Source organism: Mesocricetus auratus, unplaced genomic scaffold (assembly GCF_017639785.1).
Source record: "Mesocricetus auratus isolate SY011 unplaced genomic scaffold, BCM_Maur_2.0 Super-Scaffold_100003, whole genome shotgun sequence".
Lineage (NCBI taxonomy): Eukaryota > Metazoa > Chordata > Mammalia > Rodentia > Cricetidae > Mesocricetus > Mesocricetus auratus.
Window position 1 is genome coordinate 56,855,564 of NW_024429188.1, and position 21,779 is coordinate 56,877,342.

Here is a 21,779-nt window from a genome sequence, read left to right on the forward strand (position 1 = left end):
GTTAAGGAATTGTTGTAGAACCTAAAGATAAGAGAGATACTTTAAGTGAAAAACAACACAACAAAACAAAACCTAAAAAAACCAAAGAAAACCGAAATTAAGTTGGGCACAGTAGTGTATTCTTGCAGTATGTGCATAGGGAAAATGGATACAAGAGGATTGCCATGATTTTGAAGTGAGCATTGGCTAGATAGGCAGTTCTAGGCCAGTGTGTCAAAAAATAAAAATCACCTAGAACCCCCCCCAAATCCTTCTCATTTACAGTAATGCACTAGGCAGGCTCCAAATCAAATATACTTAAAATTTTTTGTTTCACCTTTGAAAACCAGTAAAAACATATTCTAGTTGTTATCTCATTAGTCAGTACTAATTCCCTGTGATCCACATAGCACAAGTGTGCAGAACAGAGTTTTACAAATAAGGAGTAGTGAGAAATGACTAAATTAAGGTTATGGAGCCAAAGAAGCATTACATGTGTGGATGGAGTCACACTGGAGAGGCAGGAGGAAGATTCATGGTCTGTTACTCAAAGTGAATATTAAATTAAGTATACTTCAATGTGGATGGTTATTATATTTGTTTGCTTGTTTGGTTGTTTTGAAGGAATGTGTAGTGGTGGTAGAGCTCATGCATGCCTTAACACATGGGTGGAAGTCAGAAGAAAACTTGTGGGACTTGGTCCCCCACCTTCTACCATGTGTATCCTAGGGACCAAATTCAGGTCATAAATGCCTACGATCTTGAGCCTGTGAGCCATCTGTCTAGGCAAGTTCTCCAATCTCTAATGTATTGGTTTCCCACGGGATACCAAACATTCATAATTCATAAACAACAGAGCTGTTTCTGAGGAATGCGAGCAGACTTGATAGGGTCCATGTATGTGATGTGAGGCGGTAGCTCAACCTAAAAACTGGAAAATGACTTAGTGGTTGACTGTAGTAAAGCAGGTGATTGCTCCTCTAAATTGCACTTTAAAGATATTCATTTCAATGAATAGACTGAAGTATCTCAGAGAAAATCTAGTGTCTGTCTTGTTCATAAGTGTCTTGGTCCATAGCATATTCCATATGCTTTATACAGATTTGTTCGCTGATCTTGAGTTCTTTTTACCACTAAATAAATTTCCCACAAGACGTTCTAAATATATAAATTATTTTATGCTTTCTTTTATGCTTACAAATTGATTTAAACTAAACGCAAACGTCTAAGGAGAAGTAAAATGGTAGGGTGAGGTTGAATTACAAAACAGTACCTCTTTTGTGTTGTCTAATCCCACATGTTACAAGTCTTAGCTGTGAGTGGGGAGGTTGGATCACAGTATCTATTTATGCTTTGCCTGGGTACCTTGGTGTTTCGTTCAAACTGAACAAAAGTTTCCACCATCACAACATCCACCATTATTGTTTTTAGTTAGGGACAACCCACACCATGTGTAAACAGCTGCAGTAACTAGAAGTCTCCTTTCATTAACAATTCCCAAAATTTCTCCTTTGGAATATGTAACCAATTTATTGAAATTTTAAACTTTAATATTTCTTCTTGATAGAAATAACCAATTCCTATAAACTCCTTGCTTGTTATAAAGGTAATATTTTCCTACAAGACAGTCCATTTTTATATTAATTCTATGTTTTGTTCAGTAAGTTCTATTATAGTCAGAATCACTAGTGAGTTGCTTTACGGTAAATACAAGTAGTGAATACAGAGGTCATGTCTGCTTCTTTTCTTTTCTTTTCTTTTCTTTTCTTTTCTTTTCTTTTATGTTACTTTTGTTGAGACCGGCTCACCTAGAGCCCAGGTGAGACTCAAGCTCCCTGTGTTCCTAAGGCTACCCTTGAGCTCTTGATCTTCCTGCCTTGACCTCTCAATTTCTGGGATTTACTGGCTTGCGTCATTGCCATCCTGTTTTTTGTTTTTTAGGATTTGTCCTTGCTAGCTCTGCTTTTTCCTAACCAGCTACATTTCAACTGGAAGAAGATAAAGTTAATCCTTCGGTCCGACAATCTCAGCTGTTTTTCTAGGCTAGGCTGGTTTTGTGTCTGATTTTGAAATCAAATGTAGACTTTTTTGGAATGGACTGGGCCTGATGCACATTGCAAAACTGCTCATTAGGGGAAAAATTTCTGAATAGAAAGGACATGTTTACTACCTTCAACTATTCAAAGAGATTCCACAAACACAAAGGAGAAATGTTCTGTCACTGACGGGGTAAAAATGTGAATTAATAGGTAGAAGTTTTACAGAGTCCAATTTTTTAAAAGAATATTTATGGGATTTCCTGGTAGGTTTGACTTCCTGCTGACAGTGAAATTCCCGTCCCTCGGTGTGCTCAGGTGGACCTTTAAGGATTATGTGCTCCTGATAACTGAAGAGATTTCTTTGTTGTTGTGAACGTTGACCCGAAAATGTTTAAAGTGGCTTCTGCCTTCAGACTTTGAGACTCTCTTCCAAATCTTCCCTCAGTGGATTTTGTCCCAAAGGATCAGAAGTTACAGAGTAACATACCACTTGGACAAACATTTTTTTGAGTGACTCTGATAGACAGGGTTCCCTAGTCACTCTTTAAATATATGGATACTGTAATATGCAATTAGATATGGTAGCATATTAAGCACTTCCAATCCTTTAGGTATAGTGTATGATATATTTCCAAGACATCATTGTATATGGTGATTCCATTTTAATTTTGAGAAATGTTAGAAAGCTTAAGAACTACTAACTTTGTTTAGCATGGAATTGTTTGGATCAAAGTATGTAGCACATACCCAAGATTCGTGAATTCTACCCTCTTGGTTTTCATCTGACTCTGAGACAAACCACTTGTCTTGTAACAAAATTTCAGCAATATTCCTTCCTAAAATAATTCTGTTACTGTTAGTGTTTAAATATTGTGCAGAGGCATCTATCCAAATTATACCATAGCAGACATCCTCTCCACCACTTTGAGGGCATGAATATAAAAGTAAAGGACAGTTATTTTGTAAGCTAGACCTAAAATCATGCTGGAAAATAAGCTTAGTCTAAATATTTAATAAGAGTCTTTCTGTTTGGTGAAGACCCAGTCCACCATATCAGTCTCCAACAGGGTGCACTGTACAAGAAATTGAAGTGTAACTGTAATTTTTTATTTTTCAAGACAGGGTTTATCTGTATTGTTTGGGAGGCTGTCTTGGAACTCGCTCTGTAGACGAGGCTGACCTCGAACTCACAGAGATCCACCTGCCTCTGCCTCCTGAGTTCTGGGATTAAAGGTGTGTGCCACCAACGCCTGGCAATAACTGTAATTTTAATACTGTTATGAGTTGTGTTTTTGTTGTTTTTGAGACAGGGTTTTTTGTGTAGCTTTGGAGCCTTGCTGGCACTTACCCTTTAGGCCAGGCTGGCCTTGAACTCACAGAGATCCATTTGCCTCTGGCTCCCAAGTGTTGGGATTAAAGGTGTGTGCCATCACTGCCCAGTTTACTGTTATAAATTATAATGTAAATACTTTTGGAGATAGAAATTTTCCAAATGGATCACAACCCACAGGTGGGCAACCACCGATCTATGGGATGAGGACATAGCTCAGATCTTATTTTGGATCCCTAGTCCCTACATAATAAGCCAACAAACCACATACAGCATGTGCCTGTGATCTGAGTTCCAAGGAGGCAGACACACATGGATCTTTGGAGTACATAGAATAGTCAACCTAGTAGAATTGATAAACTCCAGGTTAAATGGAATCCTATCTCAAAAAAGAAACAAAAAAACAAAGGGAATGTGGTTAACCTTAAATCAACCTTTGACCTCCACATATTTACACAATCACACATGCATGTACACCTGCACACACATGTGCATACACCCACACAAAAACTACATACATGGCATGGGCACGCATACATACACAAGAATAAAATAAAATTAAGGAAGTTCCACACATTAATGCTTACTAATGATTTATTTATTTGCTTACTTAGGGGGAATTGTTTGTTGTAGACAGACTCACTTTGCAGTCCATGCTAGCCTCTAACTTGCAGCAACTATCCTACCTCTGCCACCCAAGCATTGAGATACAGGCTTTGAGCCACTATGCTCAGCTTATCTGTGACATTTTCATGCATAATTATCTCATCACATAGCTACCAGTAACCCAATTATTGTCCTAGATACATTACTTAGTGACACTTTTATCTGTGGATTATTGTTATGGGTGCTATGTGTGTGCTATTTATGCATTAATTTTCTTTCCAGGATGCTGAATAATAAATTCAGATGGTATTGAATTTTCTCTATAAATAATATTTTTGACTTATTATTTGAAAATATACTATAATTTTACAGTGTATTTTCATCATATCCATCCACCACTACCTCCCTGCAATGCTCCATAATGCCCGACCCCTTCTCCCTCCCAGGTGCTGTATATATATATATATATATGTTAATTGATTTTGTCTTTTTTTTCATTTTTCTTTTACAATGCTAAGGGTTGAACTCAGAGCCTTGCTCATGTTATGCAAGTGCTCTACTAGTGAGCTGCATCTAGCCTGAAGTGTTGCATTTAATAGAATTGTAATGGTTCTTTCCACGGGGCCTGCATTTTATTGTTACCAAGACATTGTTGTAGATTCTGTAAGCACCAGGTGCTCCACTATAATACAGAGTTCTTTCTGTTTATTTGAAAACACCAAACAGATATTGATTTATGAGCAACAATTCAGTCTGGGGTCGTTGCCATGGTGGTTATGAGGTAGTCACTTCTGCTAGAAGAACTAGAAATCTCAAGGGTAAGGAAGACTTCAGAATTTAAAAGGAACTAAAATTTTAGGCTCTATCATTAAATGCCGAATGACGTAAGTGAAGTTCTTAATATCACGATGAATACTAAGTATAATGGAAACATAAAATGACATAAAATGGAATTTATACTCACTACTTGAAACTTCAATACAAAATTTCTCTGCCAAAGATATGGGAAGAACTTACATTAAATTCACTTAGGTAAAGAACCAGACTATCTAAAAAAACAAAACACTATAGGAATAGATATGAGTACCACCTTTGAAGTTGTTAATTAAGGGAGTCCAACATACTCCCAAAATAATATAGGCTATTGCTCTTGCCCTGGGTTGCTCCCCAGAACTTGAAGGTAAGTCCCTATTGCTGAAGATATCACGTACTTCAGACATAGGACTTAAAGGAATCCAGCTAGATATGACCTGGAAACTCCTCCCTGAGGACTAGTTTTCAGAATAGCAGAAGGTTCTGCTCTAGTTAGTAAGTGTTGCATTTAATAGAATTGTATAGTGACACTTAAATCTTGGTGGTAACAAACAGCTGTTTAATATAGTTAAGGACTATTTAATAGGAGGGGATTCATGCTATATAATGTAAAATTAGTTGGTGAAGCCATAGAACCTAGAGCTAAATCTTCTACTGCCAATTCCCTAAACCAATATAATTTCTAAGTGTACTTACCTCATACTCCCAGATAAGTGTTGGTATCAATATTCACCAAAAAGATTCTTTTCACAACAGACAGTGGACAGATGGAGAGCCAAATTAGCCAAAATGCCTAGAAAACTGACTATGAGGTGTCCATCTCCAACACTACTCCTGTACCTAAGGCTCAAGGAGCATTGCAGAAGAGGTGCAGCAAGGTTGTAAGAGCCAGAGGATACCACCAGTTGACAGGCTAATGGGGGAAGTCTCATCAAGGGATCTCCCCATTGATGAAGAGCTACAAGAAATTAATGACTACAGAGAGAGGGTGAATCAGTCTCCCCATGCGTGAGATCCTTAAAAGGTTACCAGTACAAGTGGTGAATTGGCCCTTAGTAGGATGTATTTACAGATTAATTCAGATATATGTGTATAATTATATAACAAATATATTTGCAAATATAATTATATAAGTAAATATAATCTATATAAGTTTAGATATTTTATACAATTTAAATATTATACATATAATTAAAGTAACAGGGCATAAATTTCAAAGATTCGAGGGAGAGAGGAGTTAAAGGGAGGAGAAGATAGGAGAGAAATTATGTAAATACAGTACATATATATGAAATAATAAATACTGAGTCCTGCACAGAAAAAAAAAGATTTGGTTAAATTTTGTCACTGGGAATTACAGCACAAGGAATTCTATCAAATAATGGTTGTCAGAATCTCTAGGTATGAATGAGGTCCAAGAACTGATATTTCAAGTGAAGAGGCCCTCTCATGATTTCTTTTAAAAATTATTTCTTTCATTTTTTGAGAGTATAATACGATTACATCATTTTCCTCTTCTACTTCCTTACTCCAATCCTTTTACTCTTCTTCAAATCCGTGTTCTCTTTGTCCCCCATTAATTGTTGTTACATCTAACTTTGAGAATCATTGCTTTAAAGAGGTAGTTTATAACTCTAGTAAAATGAAGTACTGGGAAACACACAGACTAAACTCAAGGTCTAGTCCTAGTTTCATAAGCTATCATCTGGGATATCTTGGGAAAATGCTATAATCATCTCTTTGAGCACCAATTTCCTTTTTGCTATAATTCTGGCAGATTTGATCCAGAAAAACACTAAGCTATTTGTCAGCATTAACACTGTTTAAATATACCCAAAGAATAATAATCAAACATTCCAAGGGGTCATAGGACCTAACACTCAGCTCTATAGCTGGTGCATAATATGAATTCAATAAGTACTAATTATATGAATGCTGTTATAAACCACAAATTGGTAGGAATTAAATAGCAGTCAAGTGATGAATATGTAATGGGCTTTATGGACCTAAGGAAAACTAGTGTGTTTGGAAGCTACCTTTAAAACTGTGAAGACAATCATAAGTTTAATAAATAACTTCTCTTTGTGGACATCAGTGATTTATTTGTCTGAGTAACTATAGTTGGATCCAATCCAATTAAAATTTATATTTTACATCAAGTGACTACCCCTTATTGAATTTCCCTCCCACTAACTCATCACCAATCCATTAGCAAAAAGTCTATGATATACTTTATTCAATTTTATGCTGTTTTCATGTTTCATTTTATGTATTTAAGTTGAAATTTCTAAGTGATGCCGAACTCCAGGACGCTGGATAATATATTCCTTTCCTATTTTTCTTTTTTATTTATGTATTTATTATTATTATTTATTACATTTTTAATTAGAAACAAACTTGCTTCACATGTCAATCCCAGCTCCCTCTCCGTCCCCTCTTCCTGCACCCCCCAGCCTACCCCAGCCTCCCACCCTATCCCCACTCCCTTCCCTATAGGAAATAATCAGAGTCTGTCATTTCATTCAGGGCAAGGCCTAGGCCCTCCCCCAAGAGTCCAGGCTGAGAGAGCATCCCTCTTTGTGATATGGACACACAGAGTCCATTTATGTGCCAGGGATAAGTACTGATCTACTGCCCAGGGCCCCATAGATTGTCCAGGCTTCCTAACTGACACCTACATTCAGGGCATCTGGATCAGTCCCATGCTGGCCTTCAAGCTGTCAGTCTGGGGTCCAAGAGTTCCCCCTTGTTCAGGTCAGCTGTTTTTGTTGGTTTCACCAGGCCATTCTTTACCCTTTTGCTCATCACTCCTCTCCCTCTGTCACTGGTTTCCAGAGTTTCATTTCAGTGTTTAGCTGTGGGTGTTTGCATGTGCTTCCATGAGTCACAGGATGAAGGTTCTAGGATGGCATATAAGGTAGTTGTCAAACTCATTATCAGCATAGGAGCAAGAAGGTTAAGTTGGGGAAAAATAGGGGAGAACAGGATGAGAAATACCATAATAGAGGGAGTCATTATAGGTTTGAGGAGAGATCTGGCACCAGTGAGATCTCTGGCGATCTACAAGGATGACATCAACTGGCAAATTAAGCAATAGTGGAGAGACTATCTTATATTCCTTTCTTTGTGGCCTCAAAGACCATTTAGTTTTGAAAGCATAGGTGGTGAGTTGGTAGTTTTAATCTTTTACATTTAAAGGTGCCTTTTAAGTTATAGAATACTTTTGCAACCAGTTTCTTTTCATTCCACAATCAGGGTGGTAGGCTTCTAGAGGAGGTGTCCTTATTACCTTTTTTAAAGTTAAAGAAACAGAAGCCACCAGAGAAGCAAGGAAACAAAGAGGACCCTAAGAGAGACATACATGGTCCCCCAGAGAAGGGGAAAAGGACAAGCTCTCCTAAGCAAATTGGGAGCATGGGAGGGAGTTAGGAGAAAGGGAAGGGGAGAAGAAGAGGGGACAGGAGGACATGAGGGAGCAGGAAGATTGAGCCAGGGTAAGAATAGAGGAGAGCAAGAAAAGAGATACCATAATAGAGGATGCTATTATAGGGTTAAAGAGAAATCTGGCACTAGGGAAATGTCCAGAGATCCACAAGGCTTAACCCAACTAACAATCTAAGTAATAGTGGAGAGGCTACCTTAAATGCCTTTCCCCTATGAGATTGATGACTACCTTATATGCCATCCTGGAGCCTTCATCCAGTAGCTGATGGAAGCAGAAGCAGACACCCACAGCTAAACACTGAACTGAACTCCTGGGATCTAGTTGCAGAGAGGGAGGAGTGAGGAGCAAAGGGGTCAAGACCAGGCTGGAGAAACCCACAGAAACAGCTGACCTGAGCAAGTGGGAGTTCATGGACCCCAGTCTGACAGCTGGGAAGCCAACATAGGACCGAACCAGGCCTCCTGAACGTGTGTGTTAGTTAGGAGGCCTGGGCAGTCTATCGGGCCTCTGGTAGTGGATCAGTTTTTATCCCTAGTGTAGGAATGGACTTTGGGAGCCCACTCCCCATAGAGGGATACTCTCTCAGCCTAGACACACGGGGGAGGGACTAGGCCCTGCCCCAAATGATGTGACAGACTTTTATGATTCCTCATGGAATTCTTCACCCTCCCTGGGGAGCAGAAGGAGGATGGGATGGGGTTTGGTGGACAGGATGGGAAGAAAAACAGAAGCTTAAACAATTTAAAGTGCTGAACAAATCCTTACCTGAGGTTCCAGTTACCTCTTACATGTCCTCTGCCCTGCCACCAAGTTGTACACAATTCTGCCTCAGACGCACATGATATCATGGTATTTGGAAGTGATAGAATTTATAGTGTGGAAGGTTAGCTGCAATTGGGACTCCATATACACAGCTATGGGGAAGTCATCCTTGCTGGAGTGAGAGTTTTCAGGAATGTTGCTGTCTTGTGATCACTCATGCTCCTATAATTTATCCCTTTCCCATGTGCTGACACAAACTAGAGTCACTCGAGAAGAGGGAGGGAGCCTTTGTTGAAGGACTGCTTTCATTAAATTGGCTTGTGGTCACATCTGTAGGTTATTCTCTAGATTGATAGTTGATGTGGGATGGCCAAGTCCAATAGGGGGCAGTGCACAGGTACTCCTGGACTGTGTAAGAAAGCTGGCTAAGAAAGAAATGGGGAATAATGCTGTATTCCTTGTTCCTCTGTAGCCTCTGCTTTCAGTTCCTGCTTCCAGGTTCTTGTCTTGAATTCCTAGTCTAACTTGCCTTCATGATGGACTGTAAGTTGTAAGATGAAATACCACCCCACCAATCTGAATTTGGTTATGGTGTTTATCATAGCGACAGAAAGCAAACTAGGCCACCCAAGATCCTGTCAGTAAGCCCAATAAATACACTGGTTCACCATCATAAATATGGATGGAACTGTTAGTTTGGTCTGTTGTTAGTGCCTTATCTGGGGTCAGTAGACACTTGTTCACATCTCCCAAGGAGGAGTTCATGCAATAATATACAAGAAAATACACCCTATGTCTCCAGTCTAGCCCTTGCCTCTTTTCTTTAATTTTCCCTTTGTTTTTCTGTTTTGGACACAGAGATTAACCCTGAAGTCAGAGGGTCCAGATACTATGGACAAGGTGGCCTCTAACTTGAAACAATCCTCCTACACCAGTCTCCAGTGCTGAGACTATAGGCATAAACCACCATGCTTAGTGTTCCAATGCTTTTTTGTTATTAATAATACCACCATGTATGGTTTCTTATAGAAGAAACGATAGGTTGGGGGGGGAATACCATTTACTACCTAAGAATTTTTGTTAATCAAAATTTAATCCATTTCTACTATAATTGTTTGCATCATTAAAAAGGAGGAAACAAGAATAAAGTTTAGATTATTCACAGCATTGGTTTTTTGGTACTAGTTTGATTGCATTTCAAATGACATTGTCTTGGTTAAAGGTATTCTAAATTTATGTACCTGAACTCTTCTTTTCCTCTCTGTTTTTTAGTGATTATCTATATTCAACTAGATCAATGTTTATTTAGAATGAACTCGGGGTTTCTTAACCTTTTATTGTTTTTCCAGTTAAAATATCTGATAATAGAAGACACAAAAGTCGTGAGATTGAATAAGAATCTTTTAAAATATTTCATTTGCCCAGAGTCTCTTTTATGCTTAGAAAAATAGCTTTGTGTGCACTAAACATGCTTTACAAGTGATCTTTTCCTCTGACCCTCTGCATCAGAGGGGATAATAGGCTGTACAATTTTTCATATAGGGCTGAAGTATTTGAAATGATATGCAATAAGAAAGAACACATTTAAAAAGCAAAATACCTGCTTGTGAATAAACTAGGAGAGCATGTAAATAAGAAACATACAGTTAGAAAAAATGTTGCAGATTCCCATGAGAAATAAAACATGTTTGAACAAAGTATATTACTCTTTTAGAACCAGTAATAACTGGGTAAAATTTACTCAGTAGGAAACATAACCAAGTATAACATAACAACTGCTCTCCAATTTATGTAGGTCCTTTAAAAGTCAGTTCCAGAAATTCACCATCATTTGCACATGCATTAAAGACTAACATTTGATAAAGTGAAATGAAGTTTTAAAGAAATAGCCTTTCTACAGTGATTCTGATTCATGCAATTTTATAAATTTGTATAGATGCATATAGATAATGGAGCAGTAAAAGTCGATGAAGCCCATTGCTTGGCATTAACTCTTCACTCAGTGTAAAGGAAAGAGCCCATTTACCCTGTTCTTCTAGCTCTAGAGGAACTGCTAGTGGTAAGATGGACACTGAAGGCCCTCTAAGAAAAGCTTGCTCCCTTTTGAGTTTGACACCGCTGCTAGTCAGATTCTATATCTAGATGAAACTTCTGAATTGTGTTTAGTTCCATCTCCACCCACGTCCAAATTCTTAGGTCATAGTTGTCCTTCATTTCCTTCAACTCTCTCTCTCTCTCTCCCCACCCCCCCACCCGCTCTGAATTGGAAAGCAATAATAATTGTATTGGCCAACATTCAAAATATTTTCTGTTTTTTATTTTTTAAATTAGAAACAAGCTTCTTTCACATGTCAATCCCAGCTCCCTCTCCCTCCTCTCCTCCCTGCCCCCTCCAACATCCCTAGCCCCCCACCCAATCCCCACTTTGCTCCCCAGGGAGAGTGAGGCCCTCCATGGGGATCTCTAGAGTCTGTCATTTCATCCAGGGCAGGGCCTAGGCTCTCCCCCATGTGTGCAGGATGAGAGAGCATCCCTCCATGTAGAATGGCCTCCCAAAGACCATTCCTAAGCCAGGTTTAAATACTGATCTACTTCCTGAGACCCCATAGATTGCCAAAGCCTTCTAACTGACACCCAAATTTAGGGGTCTGTGTAAGTCCCATGCTGGCCTCTCAGCCATCTTTCTGTGGCCCATGATCTCCCCTTGTTCAGGTCAACTGTTTCTGTGGGTTTCAGACCCCTTTGATCATCACACCACACTCTTTGCAACTGGGTTCCAGGAATTCCGTTCACTGTTCAGCTGTGAGTGTCTGCCTCTGCTTCCATCAGCCACTGAATGAAAGATCTAGGGTGGCATACAAGGCATTCCTCAATCTCATTATTGGGGAAGGGCTTTTAAAGTAGCCTCTCCACTATTGCTTAGTTTTCCAGTTGGTATCATCCTTCTAGATCTCTGGAAATCATAATAGTGCCAGATCTCACCTCAAACCTATAATGACTATTATAGTATCTCTCATCCTGCTCTCCTCTATTCTTTCCCTGACTCAACATTTTTGTTCTCCCATGTCCTCCTTTCCCCTCCTCTTCTCTCCCTCTCTTTTTCCAGCTCCCTCTCCCCTTCCCCATGCTCCCAATCTGCTCAGAAGATTCTGTCCCATTCCTCTTCTCTGGGTTTCCATGCATATCTCTTTTAGGGTCTTCTCTGTTTCCCAGACTCTCTGGCAGTGGGATTTTAGGTTGGCACTCCCCTGATTCATGTTTAAAATCCATATATAAGTGAATACATACCATGTTTGTCTTTTTGTGATTGGGTTACCTCACTCAGGATGATTTCTTCTAGTGCCATCCATTTGTCTGCAAATTTCAAGATTCCGTTTTTTTTTCTGCTAAGTTGTACTCCATTGTGTAAATGTACCACATTTTCTCCATCTATTCTTCAGTTGAGGGGCATCTAGTTTGCTTCCAGGTTATGGCTATTACAAATAATGCTGCTATGAACATAGTGGGACAGACGTTCTTGTTGTATGAATGTGCATGTTTTGGGTATATGCTTAAGAGTGGAATTGCTGAATGTTGTGGTAGAGTGATTCCCATTTTCCTGAGGAATATCCATACTGATTTCCAAAGTGGCTGTACGAGTTCGCACTCCCACCAGCAGTGGAGGAGTGTTCCTCATTCTCCACATTCTCTCCACTTAAGCTGTCATTGGTGTTTTTGATTTTAGCCATTCTGACAGGAGTAAGATGATATCTCAGGGTTGTTTTGATTTGCATTTCCCTAATGGCTAAGGATGTTGAACACTTTCTTAAGTGTCTCTCAGCCATTTTAGACTCCTCTATTGAGAATTCTCTATTTAATTCTGTCCCCCACTTTTCAATCGGATCCTTTGGTGTTTTGGAGACTTGCTTCTTGAGTTCTTTGTATATTTTGGAGATCAGCTCTCTGTGGGTTGTGGGGTTGGTGAATATCCCAAAATATTTTGTGAATAAGGTACTATGCTAAGTACTGTATGATAGGCTATTGCATTCTCACTACTACTTAGATACAACTTATCACACCTCTGCACTTAAAAATATTTATTTAAATATTATTTATGTATTATATATAAGTATGAGCGCTTGTGAGTTTATGTGCACCACACGCATACAGGAAGCTACAACAGCTAAAAGGTGTTAGGCACCCTGAAACTAGAGTTACAGATGATTGTAGAGTTAAAGATGGTTGTGAATTACCATGTGACTGCTAGGAACTGAATCTAGGTCCTCTTCAAGAACACCAAGTACTCTCCACCACCGAGCAATCTCTAGCCTCTTGCATTGCTTTACATAGTGTGAGTATATGTTTGGGAATGTGTAAATTTGTGTACAGGTTGCCCAGAGAGTTCAAAAACTTATCAGATTTTCTATAGTTAGAGTTACAGATGGTTACAATCCATCCAGAGTGTGCATTGGAAACAAATTGCAGTTTTCTGCAATAGTGGTACATGCTCTTACTGGTAAGCCACCCTACAACCTCACATCTTTTTTTTTTCACAAATTCCATTTATTTTTTAATAAATTGCTATTAAGACAAAACCAAGGGTATTTAGAAGCTTATAATGTACAGATATGTGATATGGGACAGTCAAGGAATGTCCACAGAAGCCACAACATGAGAGATGAATGTGAGTTTGTCAAAAAATAAAAACAAACAAACAAAAAAACCAAACCAAAAAAAAAAAAAACAAGACTGGGAGGGCAGTGTCATAGTAGAGGGAAGAGTACATCAAAGGCTGCACGCAGAGTTGAAAAAGCCGAAGGATTAAGCAGGGAGGGGATGGTGCACACCTTTAATCTCAGCACTTAGGAGGCAGAGGTAGGAGGATCTCTTTGTGTTTGAGGCCAGCCTGGTCTATAGAGTGAGTTCCCAGGACAGCTAGGGCTGTTACACAGAGAAACCCTGTCTCAAAAAACACCAATGTGAAAGAGTATGCAGTGTACACCCTCACACCTTAATTCCTATAATATCCATCCCAAACATTTACTCAATTTCAGCTATTAAGCATTATACACACTGTTGATTCAGCATCTTGAACTCCTCTTGCCCCTATGTTTGTCTCCTAATAAAATGATTCTATCAAGACAAAGGGGTACTTTATTTAAGTGTCTTTAGTTTTACTCACTAACCACCTCAATTATCAATCTCTCAGAACCCTGGTCCTTGATTTAAATGTTGTAGAGAATGCAGTTACTTAAACAAATGCCATTATATGAATGAATGCCTGAGAGACACCTTTACCTTTTGTCAGGGATGACTGCATTATCACAAACTATCCCCAATGAATGACAACTTCCCACAGCAGTATGTAGTAGAAAAGAATATATGGGAGCCTTCTCAACATTCAACATTTTCCTGATTGAAGTAACATGTAAGATTGACTCTATTGCCTGTTGATCCTAAGTGATTAGTGACAGACTACAAGATTCTGAATATAAATACATTATGACCCTAAAATTATAGGAGAGAAGTTATTTTCTTGCATATAAAAGTCTATCTAAATGACATTCAAAGCTGTGCCTTAGGTATTAGAGTTATAAGCTACACAAAGTTAAGGTAACAAGCAATATTGATACAACATCCAACATTATTGGAGGCATGGACAGAAACAGCCTCTTAATAGCTTCAAGTAATAAGTATTTCTAAAAGGATAACATGATTTTATCCCTACAATTTCTATTACATTTGAGCTTGGCATGGTTGTGTCCCTATAATCCCAGAATTTGAGAGAACAAAATACGAGGATTGCTGCAAGTTTGATGTTAGCCAGTACAACAAAGCAAGATCCTGTATCAAAAACAAAACAACAGTTGGAGATGGGCCAGCAGTAGAGAGTACCTGCTGCTCTTTCAGAGGACTTGGATTTGATTCTAAACACCTACACGGCAGCTCAAAATCACCTATGTTACTCCAGTTCTAGAAGTGACCTTTGTGAGGACCAGGCATGCATGGTCTACACAGACACACACGCAGGCAAAACACTTGGATACATAAAATCAAAATTAAAAGCAAAACAAAGTCTGTTTTTATAAAATGATATTAACAAAAATGTTAAAACTCCTTTAGCTACAAAGAATGTGAAAAATAACCCTTAGTCTTATGAACATATTTAGCCAGGAATGTGTCTTTTAAAGAGATTTATAATCCCCCCATTTTTATGAAATCAAGGAATTTTACCATTTTAAGTCAATTCTTTTGCAGATCTTGGAAGGACCCAAGTTATTTGAAGTACATGTTTGTGTGTGCTCTCTCTCCTTGCCACAGTTCTGAAAGGAAAGCTGTGTATGTGCTACCTTGAACATACACTTTGCCTTCCTTTTCCCCCCACACTAATTAGGCAACATAAAGAGTTTTAATTGACATCAGGCTTTGAAAAAGGAGTCACAAGGTGTATTTCATCCAAATTCAGAGCATGCCAAACTAGTGTCAAAAGGAGGCAAGAAAAGTTAGGTGCCAGGTTGGTACTTAACAAACTCTTGCAAAACTACCATTTGTTTGTACTACAGCACCGTTTGTCTTACCATTTAAGCATGCGGCTGGGGAAAAACCTGTTGCCTGTTATAGAATATTCAATTCATCCGTTGTTTATGAACATTTTCTGAGTTTTTGTACTTATCTATGTAAAAACTCAATGGAATTATACACAAGTGAGCTTAATATGTTAACAAAATTTTCACTTGAAGATTCCATGAACCCCAAACACATTATTATTTCTATCCTCATCAGAACCTTATTTGAGGGAGGAAGTAATTCACCTTTAAGAAGAAAAGCACAATGTAAAGAAAAATGAACTTTAAAAGAGAGATCTGTTAGTTGGAAATCATTTATTGCCTCTATAAAAGTTTAAATAAAAACTCTACAAAAATTCACATTACAATCTGATATGGTTTTAAAGAGATAATATGCTTCAGAGGTAGTACCAGTAAAATGGGATGCAGGATTGCTAGAAGGGATTACTCAGTAAGCTAATGCAAAATAAAGTTTCAATGAGGAACAATATATACCCAGTATACAATTTAATGGAACAATCATAATTATATTTGCATGAAAATATCCCTTTTCTTCTTCCCCCCCTTGGCAAATCTGTTCTTAATAAAGGCTTGTTTATATCAACTGCAGGTTCACAAGTTAGTAGGCTATTTCATTAGAGAATTACAAAGCATAGCTTGGTGAAGGGCATGGCACAGTGCTGTCTGTCAAGGTTAACAACTTCAAAAGAAAATCTACTCTTTAGATACAACTGCAATGGTAACTCTTCAAAGAACAATACCTCTTTTCAATGTTGGGTATTTGAATGAAAATAAAATTTATTAAAATGTCACACCATTCCTGGTATTTCATCACTACCTCATGGATAAAAGGCAGCAGTTAAATTTTTCAGGATTTCTTTCAAAGATGATTATGAACAATCAGGCTAAGAGGAGGGGCTGAATACTCCTCCACAAAAAAGGAGACAAGTCATCCTTATCATTTAGTGTCTGTTTATATCTACCACTTAGCTTTTCTCTTACAAACTGATAAGACTGCCTAATAAAAGGGCCCTAAAAGTAGATGTTTCTGTCTTTGCAAAAATGAACTCTTGGTCATCTTTTGAGGTCTTGATATTAACAGTATACTGAACCCAGGGTGTGACTGGGCCACAACCTTTTTTCTTCAATAGTAACAAATATTTTTATCACTGATTACAGTTGCAGTGTAAAAGTCCTGTTGATAACTGACCTTACGACAAAACATCCCCAGGTTCCCTAACCAGGCCAATTTTCTTTTTAAAAAATTTTTTGCATGCGTTAATTATCCTATTCTCTAGGGCAAATGCAATTCGCATTTTCTTGCAACTAATTTTAGCTTGACTGAATGAGAAAGGTGCCTTCTTTTTGTTGTTACTGTTGTTTCAGGATTTGTTTTTAACTCACATTTTAGAAGGTAAGTACTCTCAGATATACATTATATGATTGGAAACTGCTTGACATTATAAGTTTAAAGCAAATATTTACATGTAGTTAAGTCGGAAAGAAATTTTCCCATTTACTTTTGCTTCTCTGAATGATACTTGTGGTAGTGTAATATGGTTTGATATTGTCAAAGCCCTAAAAAAGAAATACTAGTTAGTTGATCTTCACTATCATACACAGATGTGTTCAAGAAAACAGTCAAAAGTTGTCTTTTTTGTTTAAAAATCTCAAAACCAAATCCAGTTCATATATTTGTCCTCCTGAAGTGTTTAGGACTAAACATAGGGCCTTGTGCAAATGCCAACCTAGTTCCCCAGATTTATAATAGTTGCTTTTCTTCAAGATCTGTGTTATGTATTCAGTCTGCCAAAGTATGATTGTTTTTGCATTGATGCAACTATTTCTTTGGGTCTGACTATACAACATCTCCACTGGTATTTTTAAATGTATTAGTTCATATGTTCATAAAAGATATTATCCTGTGGCTGAAAGAAAAACGCCAGGATAAAAGTAGTTCTAGGTAGCCTGTTAAGACATATAGTTACTGAAACTTTATGAATACAGGTACAACTTATGTGTCTTCCCAAAATTACAGATGCACGTTTCCTTCTAAGCATCAGGTCTGTTAGAATTCTTAAATCAATTACAAGTGCTAATTGAAAACCTTTTATTAATATCCCTGAAAAGGTTAACAGGAAACATTTCTTTGTGTTTTGAAGCTTTCCTCAGCCTAACCCAATGTGGAGTTAGCCGTGTGTGCCATTGTACCCAGCTGAAATCACCCTTTTTGCAATCCATAGACTGATAAGAGATTCAGTCTGACGCAGTGTCTTTCTACAGCAAGAGCTCCATGAATGTTTTCTTCTGTTTAGTGACAATTATTTTAAGGTGTGAAAAATGAAATTCTGAGTGTTACAACACATAGGAAAGACTCACCTTTACTCTCTCTGTAATGAAAACCGACTATGAAGAGTTTTAAACTCAAGCAGTTTAAATGTAAAGATAAACCCAACCATACTGATGAAGACTGTAGCAGAGATTTGAGACTAGAAATTTGTTCATACCAGGACCTCGTGGAAGAGGGGTAGCATATCTGACCCCAGAAATTTAGTCATGCTAAAAAAATAGAACTTGGTATGCTGAAACACATCTATCATCCTAGCATATAGGAAACAGAGGCTGCAGCAGCAGGATTCAAGGCCATCCTCATCTATATTGGGAATTAAAGGCCAGCCTGGGCTACGAAAGACCTTGTCTTAATCCTCTATATCATAAAATAATGGTTTCTGTATTTGTTGCATATAGTGGGGACTCTTTATCATCTCATGGAGAAATTAGTGTGACTGAAACACTTAATCCAAATGTTTTAGGTTCTGTTGCTCAATGGTCTTTTCCCTGAATGGAATCTGATTTGTCAGCAAGGAATACCAAGAGTTGTTTGCAAAGAACCACATGACTGTCAGCTAAAGGGCATGTAGCTGACTACTGAAATATTTCTGCTGACAAAGAAGCCATAGAAGCTGTGTGGCAGCAATATAAAACCAAGTAGTCGATAAACTGAACGACCATCAATGAACTTTACTTGTATGTACTGGGGAGAAGGGACATTTCCAATTTAAAGGCATTTGTGACTGCCTTTCTGCATTCATCAATTGGTATCAGTGAATTCTGAGATCAGAATCAGCCACAGTTTAAAAACTTAAAATTGTTTGAAGCTTGACAATTAAAACAGTTATCCAGCTGTTTCAATCATCTTTTAGGATTAGATAATAATTTAATCATGTAATTTAGTTCCACACAACCAAGTCTCAAATATATGACAATGTGAGCTTGGGGAGAAACTAGTGTTTTCCCATCTACAAATCTTAGTATTCCCATCTGGTATTCTGGAAGGGAAGATCTACAAAGAGATGAATATAGTGTGCTGCCATCTGGTATCTAGTACAAGTAACAACTGGGTATCATGCCTATTTGAGGTGTGTATTCATAGAATAGTATCCAGGAAATTCAGAGTACTTTAATTTACAAAGTAGTACAGCTCTTTTTATATTGTTGTTGACTGATGGCTCTGTGCAGGCCTCATATAGGAACGAGGTAAATTTTGTGACAAAGTTGTATGACTACAATAAAAAGAAAACACATATCAGTGGCATACTTCGATTTCTTGCTTTACAAAATTTCAGATGTGAAAAAATATTATGAAAATTTTGGTAAACTTGAAGTATTTGTGCAATATTTTGTCTAATTCAATTATATAAATTTACTATATGGTAGAATGTTAACCGTTAATACTTATCACTTGCAGTATACAAGAATTGAGAATAAAACTCTCTTTTATAAAGTACTGTTTTTGTATACTTAAAAGTTTTGGCTTTTTGTTGGTTAGTCGACTTTCCAGAGTATTTTCACCTCTCCCCAGTTTTAGGGTTAGACAGAAGAATGCCAATAACTTACAATTACATCCTAGTAATCGCTTCAATTTCTAATCATTATCTTCAGTCAGATTTTCATAGGAGTTGAAAATAAATCCCAGGATTCATCTATGTTAAACATATATTTAGGTTTGTTTTTAATTTTCAGCCCACTTTCCACTTTCCTGAGTAAAAATCTATATGAATGATAAGAAAATGAAAGAAGAATAAAGATGTAAAGGCTACAAAAACAAGACTAATCAAGCTTTAATAACACAGTAATATTGAAATATGTTTATTTTTGTGTCTCTGGCTAAAACTATTAGTACGAATAAGCAGAAAAATCTCTCAGAAATCAGGTATAATAGATTTCATAGCTGAGTTGCTTAAAATTAAATATAACTTTTCTAGGATTTTATATAAGATTAAAAAATCCATTTCAAGTATTTTTACATTTTGCATGCATTGTTCTTTTATTGTAGCCATTATATCTTGTTCTTCCTTCATAGCATATACCTGTTTTAACATTGTGTTTTCCAGGTGAAGATTATTGGGGAAAAATACAGTTATCTTGAAATGCACACCTGTTAGGCAAACAACAGACTACATCATATCCCCCCATCCCTAATCACAAACTGTCTGAGGCATTTTTCTCTGATAAAGAAGACACACTGAGTGAGGTATCATCAGGATCCGGTGAGGCATGACTGAAATCCATCTCTTCTAATTCAGGAGGTAAATCTGACAGCAGTGCCTTATCAGAAAAAAATCAATTGTTTTAGATTAGTAGGCAGACATTTTCTTTCTAATTTTATGTTAATAGTTACAATTTTCTTGTTTAATTTACTCTTACGCATTTAAAGAAAGAAACACTTCTTTTTAAGGATCTTACCTAAAACAGAAAATTTCATATAATGCTAGGAAAGAACAAAATATTAGATGCCAAGTATGTGATTAGGTAGAGTAGAATCTTATACAAAGGGGAAATCAAGAGATAAATGAGTATCTATTCTGATGAGACAGGTAACAATCAGGATGGCATGGTTGTAGCTATAAGCAACTGTTCCAAACAAAGGATTTTAGTCAAGGGCTTTTAAGTGGTTGAGATAAGTGGTTTTCATACTAGTTTTTGGTGTTCTCTGATCACTACTAAAGGGCTTTAAAATTTAATTCTTCAATTAAAATAGCCATGCTTATCTATATTACCCTTTAAAGAATCCCACATTTCAACAAAGACCTATTTTGTTATTTGTTGAAAGAATGAATTTATCAGTTAGGGGAGAAATTCTTCTGTTTTACTTTAGATAAACGTTTAACAATTTGAAAAGACCATGTGGGGTTTTTGTTTGTTTCCTTTCCTTAAACTATGTCCACATAAGTGGCTAAGCTCCTAGTAGGGCCTGTTCAATATGTGGTTATGGCTGTTGTAATAATGTTTCTGCTCATTTCTTTGCTGGCACAATTAGGATACTCTAACATTTCCGAGCTAACCTTGACCATGTTTTCATTGTTTCATCTGTATTTGTAGAATATATATCTATACTAGAGAAATAAACAGTCATGTTTTATGTGGTTGACAGTGCTCATGCTCATTTAACCATAATAAATAGGACATAAAATTGCATAGTCTATCTGGAAAAATTTCAATAATATTACTTGTATTGTGGGTTTGGGCAATATTAGTAAACAAGAATCAAAGCAATAGGAATAAATGAAAGTTGGCCATTACCCAATTAAGTAACAGAAAGACTGGGTATGCTGGGGGAACATATATCAAATCAAAATAAGACATGATTCTCAATAAAATAGTGACAATTACACATTCTATAATCTTTGCCTTGTAGTATACAAATAATAAGAAAACACTTTACATTTTGTCATGCTATGCAATGAAAAACTAATTTATATGTTGAGAAAGTTATTATTTATTTTGTACCACTTAATTACCCATGGATTTTTTTCCTTTTTTACATTTAAATTTGAAACTAGCTTATTTTACATGTCAATCCCAGTTCCCTCTCCCTCTGCTCCTCCCCTGCCCCCCACCAACTCTCTATCCCATGCCCTTTCTGCTCCTCAGGGAGGGTGAGGCCTTCCAAGGGGAATCTTCAAAGTCTGCACATCATTTGGAGCAGGATCTAGGGTTCCCAAAGTCCATTCATGTATTAGGGATAAATACTGCCCAGGCCTCCTAACTGACACTCACATTCAGGGAGTCTGGGTCGGTCCTATGCTGGTTTCCCAGCTGTCAGACTTGGGTCCATGAGCTCCCCCTTGTTCAGGTCAGCTGTTTTTGTGGGTTTCTCCAGCCTGGTCTTGACCCCTTTTCTCATCACTGCTCCCTCTCTGTAACTTATCCATGGATTTCTTGCTGAAACTAGATGCACTTACACATGAGCGTAGCAT

The 21,779-nt window shown here is 37.5% G+C and overlaps 1 protein-coding gene across 3 annotated transcripts in view; it reads right to left on the minus strand.

Annotated features, from left to right (window-relative positions):
- Window positions 1–15,819: 15,819 nt before the first annotated feature.
- Window positions 15,820–21,779, minus strand: part of Hdx (highly divergent homeobox) — a 120,168-nt gene continuing 114,208 nt past the window's right edge. For 2 of the 3 annotated variants that reach the window (XM_040744338.1, XM_013122729.3), the window contains one exon: window positions 15,820–20,127. In XM_040744338.1, coding sequence (XP_040600272.1) covers window positions 20,002–20,127 — 126 coding nt within the window. In that variant the 3' untranslated portion in view covers window positions 15,820–20,001. The remainder of the gene's footprint in view (window positions 20,128–21,779) is intronic. The other variant, XR_005876814.1, reaches the window with a different exon arrangement.